Source organism: Onthophagus taurus, chromosome 11, assembly GCF_036711975.1.
Source record: "Onthophagus taurus isolate NC chromosome 11, IU_Otau_3.0, whole genome shotgun sequence".
Lineage (NCBI taxonomy): Eukaryota > Metazoa > Arthropoda > Insecta > Coleoptera > Scarabaeidae > Onthophagus > Onthophagus taurus.
This window is the reverse complement of record NC_091976.1, coordinates 18,493,335-18,505,029: the sequence shown is the minus strand read 5'-3', so window position 1 is coordinate 18,505,029 and position 11,695 is coordinate 18,493,335. Positions and strand designations below refer to the sequence as shown.

The following is an 11,695-nucleotide window of genomic DNA, read 5'->3' as shown; positions in this document are numbered from 1 at the left end:
TTCATTCTAATTTGTAGTATTTTCAAGTATTCAAATTAGAGCAAAGGATTCTGCGTTTTTTTGTTGACGTTAGTTATGTTGACGATTTCATTGCCAGGAGGTCTTTATTGTCTTCCTCATTACTATATTGTCTTGTGAATTTATAATATATTACACATTATAACAATAAAAGCAATTTTAGTACTAATAGTAAAGCTTTGCTATGGTTATACTAAATATTGATGCAATGGAATTTCTGCCCAGTGCTCTAAATGGCATGATGTCATATTATGAAATTCAAGCAAGCACGGGTAAAATGGTTAACCTAGTCGGTGACTGTAAAGGATTTTTTCTTTCGTAGTCAAGTTAATCTCACCTTCTATTGACACACCTGTTTTAAACAATTAGGCTTGGTTTGGTAGCTATCTGATTCGTTTCTTTGCGTTTGTTAATATGGGTCTTGAAGGTGTAAGGACTCTTATTAAAACTCTTCATGTAGCTAGACTCGCTTACGATGAGATATTCCAGCGTATATCGCTTCGGCATTCGGAAAAGTATTCGGAGCATGTGGAAAATCATTGGAAGTTGCTGAATAGGGGTGTAAAGTTAGTGTTACGAGACAAGATTGAACGATCTTTCTAACAGTTGGAAACCGTTTTTGTGCAAGCGACGGGAACTTGCCTTGACACTAGTAATGCTATATTGAATTCGGTATATGATTGGGTGTGTATGATCAAGAAAGCAATCCGGGTAAGTCTTTTCCAGGTAAGTATAAGTTACGGTGGATTATAGATGTTGTATTACATTTCCAATCCTAACTCCGCAAGGTAACACTCATCCACAACTATATCTTGTTTTAGATGGAGATTACACATTCGACCAAGCCAAATTTCATTCCAATTTTCGACGAATATAGTTTTTGTGCATGTTGCTTCAAGTAGTCAATATACAACGGATGACTAACTTTGTTCTTTCTATTCTTAAGTTGACCAGCGTAAAATCAACGAAGCTGAATTCCTCATTTACCTAACAAAATCAAGGTTGATTTGTTTCTGGAGTTGTTTTTGGCGATAATCTGTTTTTAATAAGTTATTGTGTATCTATTAATATGGTATATATCACATTTGTTACACTCTCATGAACTCTCTCTGTTCATATACGTCCATACACATACACCACTTATAACAACATTTTCATTAGTGCAGTGTAAAATATTTTATACGCGGCATTAAGGCGCAAGAAAGTGATCTTCCTTCTTATAAATTAGGGTTCTAAGAAATTGGTGAGCATTCTGGTGAAGTGTATGTGGCAGTTTTTCCACCAATACTTGTTGATTACGCCAGCCCATGTGTAGATACGACATGGGTTAGCGTAACTTGATTATGATGTTATCATTAATCATGATGTAGGCCAAGAGTTAGAAATAAAACGATTGTTTTGCAATTACAAAAATTGCAACGTCTGGCTTGTCTCTACGTTACAGGCTCGATGATAACCACACCAACAGCAGTAATGGAGAATGTACTGTGCCTTCCTCCTCTCAATTATCACGTTGAGGAGGCGGTGATAGCAACAATGATCCGGCTGCGAGTGGCTAACGATAAATTATTTACAATTTATTGCCACAGATAAAAATACAAAATTATATAAGATACACAAGAAGAAAAAAAACAATAAAAAAAAAAAAATAATAAGAACAAAAATATATACATAAAATCCCATTGTCAATTGTTAGTCGAGCAACTAATAAACTTATACTATAATAAGCTTAAACTTAAACAGTAAGCAGAATCAGCAAATGGATCATTTTATCGTACAAGCGATCTCTGCCAAATGACCCAACAGAACAAACAAAAATAATATTTACTGAATATGGCAAGTAGTGATAATTAGATATTTTTAACATTTATCTCCAAATAAGATTAAGCAAGAAAAAGAGTAAAATAAAGAAAAGACACGAAAAGAGAGAGAGAGAGAGCGGCTAAAAGAAACCAAAAGAATCTGCCGGATATCAGTTGCCAACAAGTGAGAGCAGTTGAAGAGAGGAAAAAAGAGAAAGACAAAGAACAAAGAATCAGGAAACATAGGATACACAGGATAAATGGCTTTATAAATGTGGAAAATCCAGCCAGCTATGGGAGGAGGCATGTAGCAAACAGCCGCTCCTGAATGGCAGGGTAGATATCATTCCAATGCGTTTTATCTTCGAACGACCGTATGAAATAAAGGTAGGAGAACAAGCCATGCCTGACGAAACTGTCCTCCAATTATGGGTGGACGGATCTCGTAAGGAAACTGGCTCTGGTGCTTCCGCTGGGAATTTGGCCCACCGCGCTCCAAGCGGAGCTGGTAACCATTTCTCTGGCGGCTGAGGAAATTTCCAAGAAAATTAGTAACAAAAAAAATTATAATATATTCTGATTGCAGACAAGCCCTCCTTTCGCTCGGGTGGTATCGCTGTTCATCCTCGTTGCTTGAGGACTGCCATAACAATCTTTGTGAAGCAGCCGCTAGCAATGAGATTACGATCTGCTGGATAAAGGGTCATACGGAAAATAAACTTTATGACATGATGGATAAGTTGGCAAGGAAAGCTGCAGGCGAACCTCCGGGATCGCCAGAACCATTCATCGCCCCAACAATAAGGTCTTTAATAGAGCTTCAAAAAGAGGAAACACGTAAGAAGTTTCTAACTTACTGGGACAGGACACCAGGATGTCGCCAAGCCAAGGAGGCTCTGATGTACCCTGATCCTAAACGAGCAGTTTTATTTATGAGGCTGTCCAGGAAGAACCTATATTTGGTCATAGGTCTAATCACTGGACACTGGCATCTACAGAAGCACTTAATTAAGGATGTGGTGAGGAGGAGCAATCGGCGGAACACATTCTATGCGACTGCGTAGCTCTCCAAACAGTAAGGTTATCCATTTTTATAGATATCCAGATTCTCATGAGTGGAATCAGGGCAGCGCAACCAGGACAAATTCTAGCCTTTGCCTCCAAGGTAATATGGCTGGAAGGACCCTAATGCTGACCAAAAGAGGGAAGTAAGTACAAGGAATCTGCTGAGGTCAAAGTGCTGCTGCGGTACAACCTGCTTTCCCGCGAATCCAGAATCCAGAAAGGAAAAGGTTTGTATTCTTTCCGCAGTGACTAATAATAATCTGAATTCAAATACAGGTAAACGTCGTTTTGCGCCGGTTCGATTTACGCTGATTCACAATTACGCCGGTTGGCGTCGGCGTCAGCGTGGGATTCCCCAGGAGATTCACTCAGGAAACCTTTACAGACTGGTTTAAAAATTATTTTTGCCCTACTGTGCTTAAATTTTGTGACCGAAATAACCTTCCAAAGAAAGCAATCCTCCTATTAGACAATGCCTCAGGACATCAGCAAAATCTTGACACCTTAGACACGGGATTGGATGTCAAGGTAATTTACATGCCCCCTAACACACCCTTCGTTTTATAACACATGGATCAGGTGTAATTTCTACCTTTAAAGCGTATTATTTCCGCATAACATTAAAAGCAATGATTAAGGCGTTAGATAATAATTCCAATGGGACCGTCAAAGATTATTGGCGATCATACGACATTTTAAAAGGAATAAATAATCTAAAAGTCTGTTTGGGACGAAGTGACAAACAATTGTTTAAACGGCGTTTGGCGTAAACTTTTTCCTGAATTTATACAAGGTGCAAGTGTAGAAGTGGTAAATAGCATTAACATAAACGAGGATATCAGGCTTACACGCGAATGTGGAGTCGAAAACGTAACAACTGAAGATGTGACCGAACTGTTAGACGTGCATGACCAACCACTCTCAAATCAAGAATTAGAAAAGTTGATCGAGGCATATGATCGCCTTCAATCAGAAAATCCAGAAGAAGAAGAGGAGGATGAGAAAGAAAATGATCCTAAAAACGGATGATCTAACTCGTATCCTTTAACGATTAACAGGTGAGCTTTCTGAGATAGATGGGGATTACAATCGAACCGCAAATGTTAAAAGAAGTGTCCAGCTGCCGTTCGACCTTACGCAAATAAAATTCGATGCTTTTTCCAAAAAAGTGTGAGACTTTAATTTAGTACCGATGAACTAGTGAGTTAGTATTTATTTTAAAAACTTCATTATTTATATCAAGAGATTATTATTTATTTTGAATATATGTATATAGGATATATATTAAATAAACATGTCATGTTAGATAGTTCTTAGAATTTTGACATTTAACCTAACCTTATATCGTCCATTATATTTGTGTTCATTTTACGCCGATTTTGTTTACGCCGGTGTCTCGCGGAACGGAACCCCGGCGTAAAACGTCATTTACCTGTAGTCTCTCTTTTGGAGGTGCTGCTTGATCGCGTCTCTTTGTAACTACATCCAAGAAAGGCACACAGTGGGTAGTTTTACTCGTTTCATAACCAGTGTCATACACACATTATTTAACTACCTTGGAGCTAGGTGATTTGAAATAAAGCAGCTAACTGATAAAGTCGAATTTTCCAAAACTTAACAAAATGCCTATGTAACTGTTTTGACTTTATAAAAAAAATCCAATACTCTAAAAGTATAAGTATTAATAGAAATTATATAAAAGAAAATGTTAAAACAGTAATAAAACTCCTTTGTATAGATGTAACCTATTTTTTTCTTATCTGATTTAGATTAGAAGTGTATTCAAAAAGTCAATAGGGGTTGGTGATTTGTAAAAATTATCTTTATCTAGATGATTTTACAAGTGGTAAAAGTCAGGTAGCTCGTCCAATATAAGGTCGTTACGGAACCCACACTTTCCTAATGGTCGCACAATTGAACGCGGAACCGTTCAAGTGTCATAGATCATTCAGTTCAACTTCACCCCCCGTCGTTTAAGGGCCAATAATCCGCCCCGGGAATTTACCGGTAAAAGAGTGTTTTCTAACAAAAAAATCAAAAAGCAAAAAATAATCGTTAACAATACCCGATTTACTGTTGACAGCCGAAATGGGTGTTTTTAGGTAAACGCTTTCGATATGGAGGGTTTCGATTACCTCGATTTCACCCCAAATTTATTTTTTTTACCACCTGTTAAAAATGGGGTAACTTTTATTTGATAAAATGAGGTTTATTTAATAAATATGTTTTTATTTATTCTTGTCTAACTTGTTTAAAGATAATTTGATGTTTTCGGAGGATTTTCTTACGACATAATATGACGTACAGCTCGGGTTATTTTATTTCATGAGACGACGTCGGTGTAAATATTTGCTGATCCGCCACAATGTAGGAGGAACAGTCCCCCACAACGATAAAAATGATCAAATATTCGCGCTAAGGTGTTAGGTCTGGACGTCCCCCTGTCGAAAAACGTGGGGGTCTCCCGTCCTATCTCTTCTCGTATCCTACAGGAGGAGACTTGGGTTGATGGGCTCGGGCTATCCTTCGTTATCAGGGCTGGCCAGCTTCCTGTGGTATTACTGTGTCGACCCGGGAATAGCCCCGGATAAAGGAGCTATACCCTCTCTTTATGTATGTTGAAAATCTCCCCCACCAGAAAAATACCTTTAAATTTGTATCCATTTTTTTTCATCTAATAAAAAAATCCAATCTCATATTATAACAAATTTAATTATTCCTTTCATCCCTTTTTCAATTTATTTGAATCCTTTTTGATTTTTTATTCTTTATGTTTCATCTTTTCTTAGCAGAAATATAATATTGGACGTGAAGATTATGTGTGGCAAATCTCTCGGAGACTTGATCCTTCGAAGGAAGCTTACGTGAGGACAAGAAGACCCTCGCCGAGTCTCCATAGTAGTACTGGGTCCACCCCCCAAAAACCCCTACAATGTCGACCCTTTATCAAAAGTCTACCATCATCGTGTGCGGTTCATTTTTTCTCTTTTAAATATTTAATGCAAAGACCCTCTTTGGTACCGGTGGGGTATTTGCCTACGTCGAGCTTAATATCTACGTTTTGGTGAAATAAACTGTAGAACCTTTCAATTCTTATTTAAAAAAAAACAATTTATAACCACACTTAACAACTATATAAGAATTGTTGAAAATGTTAAATTTGTTTATTTCCGTTCTAATTTGGTTGTAGGAATAGCTTAAAACGTTTACATAATGACCCCTTTTAGTTAATTTAAGAACGAGTTAAAAAGTCTTGGTGACGGTCTGCTTGGCTCAGAAAAATCGCCAAGACGTTCTACTTTGAACGGGTATTAAGTCGAGAAATTCGGAGAAAAATTTAATTAACAAAACGAAGTTTGAATCCATCACTTTGGGTTTGAAAAGTGGTTCTCAAAGAAGTTGAGAATTTATTAATTAAATATTAAAATAAATATTCTGAGTTCGATTAAAATAATTGAAAAAATTAGTTGTGGTTAACAACTTTGCAACTTTTTGACTGAACCACAATGATATTTTTAAGTTTATTGCGGATACGTGGTGTTCATATTTGATTGCATGTAGGTATAGTTTCAATATTTAGGGATATTAAAGAGTAAATTAAGTTAAACTCATCATCATGTCAAATCTTGGTAATACACAATTCATGTTTATGTCGAATTACTAATATATAATGACCTATTTCAAAACATTAGAGATGATGCTGAACGAAAAGTTGTAGATGAAACGTGCTTTACCGGGTGAGCAATCCGTTTTCAGGTAAGATGAAAGAATATACAATAGCGTCTTGTGAACAGGGATTTGGATTAAATGCATTTGGCACAGTGTACATAAAGAAATTGTTCATACAATCTGTGTCTAAGGAGATACAATATCATGATCTCCTAGTCAAGAAGATTCTTACATACTGAGGAAATCCACAGCGTGCATTGCAATAAAACTACAGTAGAAATAAGTTTTTTCCTATGAAGTTAATAATTATGCTGAGATAGATGTGGTGTAATAGGTTTTTGATAGAGATTGTTTAGATAAACAACTCGGTTGAACATAAAGTTTCATACAACTATACTAAACGCTCTTGCATAACTGGTTAAGGTGGAAGTGAGCTTCGTCTGAGGTCAACGCAGTCATTCCAGAATCTTCAGTCATCATCCCTAACATTGTTTCTGCAAAGCTAATCTTCTTGTGAAATCTTGATGCTGTAATTCTTGAACAACAATAATTTTGTACTGGTGAAAATTGAAGAAACTGCTAAACAGCCCTATAGGGCATTCCTAGATCTTAATCATAACGAATAGCTGATGAACTAGTACAGTAACTTGTTGTTATAAAAACTGTATTGCAAAAGTTCCAAACCCACAAAATAATAATGTTCTGAAATGGAATCAGCCCGCGAGGAGGAACATTGAAACGTAAATGAAATTGCTACTATGTTGGGGTCACAGAATCGTTATTTTTAAAGAAAGTCACAACAACAAGGATAATCACTATCTAATGTTCTATTGCAAGTAACCTTCCATATTAACAGAAAGAACCGTTGTAGGAAATGTTGTTATGCCAAACCAATTGTATCAAAATTGGCCACATTTTCATAGAATTACAAAATATCAGCAATGAAAAATTATGAAATTGTCGCATGAAGCTCATAATTGGGTATATTGGAACTAGATGTGTGCAGGTATGATTTGCACAATAATTGGAATCTGAAAATTAACTAAATCGTTTTGGCGTTTACCAGCAAACTCTGTCTGCCTCTCAAGTTTGTAACAAGTACCATCAGACAGACCAACAGAAATAGAATGATGTCTTCTTTCTTGAGAACATCTTCACGTCGATCCCTTTTATGAAAGATGTCCTCTATATTTATAAAATTTATGAATTGAATAATCAGTGTGGATTTACCTTGGATGTATGCATTTTGATTATGATCTAACGGTTTATATAAATAATAGACATCCCTTATGTGAAGACCACATTAATTGGTCTGAAGGATTTTTTATAGTTAACCTTCATGCTAGTGATGGCACGGATAGTGTATCTATCATATCTATCCGGCCATTATGGTTATAATTTCTGGTACATTTCTGAAGTGATAACCTACATTGCCCCATTATTGTGATATTTGAATAAAAATGAAATTAATAAGAAAGCTGATAAGATATGTCAACTTATTTGGATCTAAGATACAAAATGAACTTTTTTGATGCTGATTTAACTGACGAAGTAACTCTAAAAAGAGGATACTTTAATTAATAATTGGTGATAATTCCACAAGGATCCTCCAAGAAATTAATTTAATAGCGAATTTTGAAAATTATCGATCAAAATTGCAACATCGAAAATTTTATCATAACTTCAAATATTGTTTTCTCAAAAACTAAAAGTTATTTTTCAAAACGGGTTGGTTATTGGAAAGACGACACTTTTATTAACACTTTGGGAAATTTCCATACTCATATTCCAAGAAATGGATTTTATACGAATGTTTAAAAATTTTTCGGCGAAATTGCAAGATTCGAAAAAATTGTCGATCATTTCAAAAACTAAAAGCGGTTTTTTAAATCAGCTTGTTGCATTAAAAAGAGGATACTTTAATTAATAATTGGTGATATTTACACAAGGATCCTCCAAGAAATTAATTTTATAGCAAATTTTGAAAATTATCGTTTAAAATTGCAACATTGAAAATTTTATCAGAACTTCAAGTATTGTTTTCTCAAAAACTAAAAGTTATTTTTCAAAACGGGTTGGTTCATTGGAAAGAGGGTAGTTTTATTAACAGTTTGGGAAATTTTCATACTCATATTCCAAGAACTGGATTTTATACGAATTTTTAAAACTTAATCGGCGAAAATTGCAAAATTCGAAAAAATTGTCGATTATTTCAAAAATTTATTTCTCAAGAACTACAAGTGATTTTTTAAAACGGCTTTTTGCATTAAAAAGAGGATACTTGAATTAATAATTGGTGATATTTCCACAAGGATTCTCCAAGAAATTAATTTTATAGCAAATTTTGAAAATTATCAATGAAAATTGCAACATCGAAAATTTGATCAAAACTTCAAGTATTGTTTTCTCAAAAACTAAATGTTATTTTTCAAAACGGGTTGGTTCATTGGAAAGAGGGTAGTTTTATTAACACTTTGGGAAATTTTCATACTCATATTCCAAGAATTGGATTTTATACGAATTTTTAAAACTTTATCGACGAAAATTGAAAAATTGTCGTAAATTTCAAAAATTTATTTGTCAAGAACTGAAAGTAATTTTTCAAAACAGCTTTTTGCATTAAGAAGAGGATACTTTAATTAATAATCGAAAGTGGTAACAGTGACAGTTCTGTTAGTAATGAATGTGATGATGAATTACAAGCGAAGAGAAGGAAACTAGACGAAACTGCAACAAGAGATTTTATATATCGTATTGGGAGTGTTACAATGAAGTTGCTAAAGACAAACCTGATATAAACAAAGTTGTATTCAATGAAAAAAATCCTATTGGGGTTGAACTTGATTATTATCTACATTGTCCAACACCTCAAAGAGATACTAATTCCTGTGAATGGTCTTTAATATCCGGCCAAAGCCGGATATTTGAAAAATGGCCGGATAGGCCGGATGCCGGATAGTTGCCGGATATCCGTTCTATCGCTACTTCATGCTACGCAGTCTCAAACGATATTTGACGATTCTGTGCATAGATTCACGGCTGATAATCTTAAAATCTATTTCTTTGCTATAAAATAAATATTAACGTTTCGTTTAAAAGTAATACAAAAATAAATTTGAAGCTATCAAAATAATTAAATGATTTCAATCTTGCTTAGTTTTAATAGTTATATACTTATAAAAAACAAGAAGCATTTTTGTTAAAAAATATAGCGATAAAATCAAAAGTAACAGTGGGATTACAATTACATCGATACAATAATAAATGTACCAAGGTAAATCTGCTGATTTTGATCTTAAATGATTAGCCCTTTTATGTCTGATGACGTATTCAGTCCAATAAATGGCTGTTTCCATCGGTGAAGACGACCTCGAAATATTTCAGATAAAATCTTTACATTTTTCGAATATCTACAAAAATCTGCTTACAATTAATTCTTAATTTTCATTATTAACTTACTTAGGATTTTCTAAAACTTCTTCAAGTTCTGCTTTAAAATTTTCTTTATTAATTTCATGAAATAAAATGCTTCTGCCTACACCTTTAGCTTTTAACAAATTAGCATTACTTAATTGATCCAACCAAATCGGTATTGTTAAAACTGGTTTTCCACAGTAAATAGTTTCCAGTGTACTCGATAAACCTCCGTGTGTTATAAACAAATTTACTTTTGAACTACATAAGATGGGAATTTGTGGCATCCGAGGTATAAAGTGAATATTTTTTGGGATGTTATAAGTTTTTGGGAATTTTTTTATGTCACCTTTCCATAATACTTTATAAGGAAGATTTTCGAAAACATCAAAAAACGCTTGTAAAATATGACCAGGAAAAGTTTCAGTGTTAAGATATGATCCAAAACTAAAATAAATCACCCCTTTTAAATTAGTGCTTATTTCAAGATACTTTTTGAATTCCTCATTTAAACTTTGATTCGCTTTTATATGAATTCCAGCAATTTCGATGAAATTTGGTGGCCTTGGTCTTAATTGATGGAAAGAAAAGTGACTTGCAACCAACATTAAAGTTGTTTTTTTGTCTATTTTGTCTAAATCAGTCGATTTTTTCCCATAAAATTCCTTATCATAGTTATTTGCCGCAACAGTGCTGTGAAAACTAAACCACACTTTTGTGGTAATAAACAAATATAGGTTGCTTAATCGTTGAAAATAACTCATATCTTCGGTATACGGTGAAAAAAAGTTTGGTATATACGAAGGATTATCTGGCACACCAATGACATCCGGTAACCACGGCAGAATACTTGATGATGTGACCGTAATTATTGGTATTTTGAAAAAATCAGCGAAACCATACATGCAATGCGACATGACCGCTGTTGTATTCATTACTCTTGAGCACATGATATGACCTCAATGGTGATGCATAAAATTTAATTGATTCCACATTAAATATGTATACTGGTCTGCATTGAATACGATTTTTGGTATGCTACCTTTTAAGCTTAAATCATTGTATCTATAAAAAAGAATATAATAATAAATTGGTTTATTTTCACCATTTTATTACCCTCGTAAAGGTTCAAAAGGTGGAAAATGGCTCAAAATATCTACATCATGCCCCTTTAAAGTTAATTGTTCGAAAAACAAGGCAAAAACTCGGAAGTGGCTTTCAGCTGGGCTTGGAAATACCACCAAAATATTTGCACTTTTGATGATAGTAATATGAAAAAATAATAGCAAAATTTGAAATAGAGATATTACGTTGGCTTTCATTGTAATTCTTTTGATGCAAGATTTTCTAAATGGTTAAAGCAGTTATTGAGACTATTGTTTTTAAAGGAGATAACGGAATGTATGGGACACGTAATCAACATACTTGTACGTACTGCATTATCGCATATCTGCTATTTTTTATATATGCAATTGAAAACAAAAAATATCAATGTAAATGAAAAGCCTACGCATTAGAAATAATGGCAATAATATTTAAAGCAAAGTAGAAATAAGTAAACAAGGTTAATTTTTAGTTATGTTAAAAGATAAGTTATCGTAATCAACTAAAAATTTTGGTTACGAAGATTATTATAATAATAATAACCAATCGTCATGTTTCTATACATTATGAATATGAACTTATCAACATTCAATACTAGATTAAGAATAGGCATCTGTGTATTA

At 34.0% G+C, this 11,695-nt stretch overlaps 1 protein-coding gene across 1 annotated transcript; it reads right to left on the bottom strand.

Annotated features, from left to right (window-relative positions):
- Positions 1-9,695: 9,695 nt before the first annotated feature.
- LOC111424221 (UDP-glycosyltransferase UGT5-like) lies at positions 9,696-10,903 on the bottom strand. The gene is made up of 2 exons (XM_071200487.1): positions 10,014-10,903; positions 9,696-9,964 (listed from the first exon to the last, which is right to left on the bottom strand). The coding sequence occupies exons 1-2, from the start codon at positions 10,901-10,903 to the stop codon at positions 9,850-9,852; spliced, it is 1,005 nt and encodes a 334-aa protein (XP_071056588.1). The 3' UTR covers positions 9,696-9,849.
- Positions 10,904-11,695: the final 792 nt, after the last annotated feature.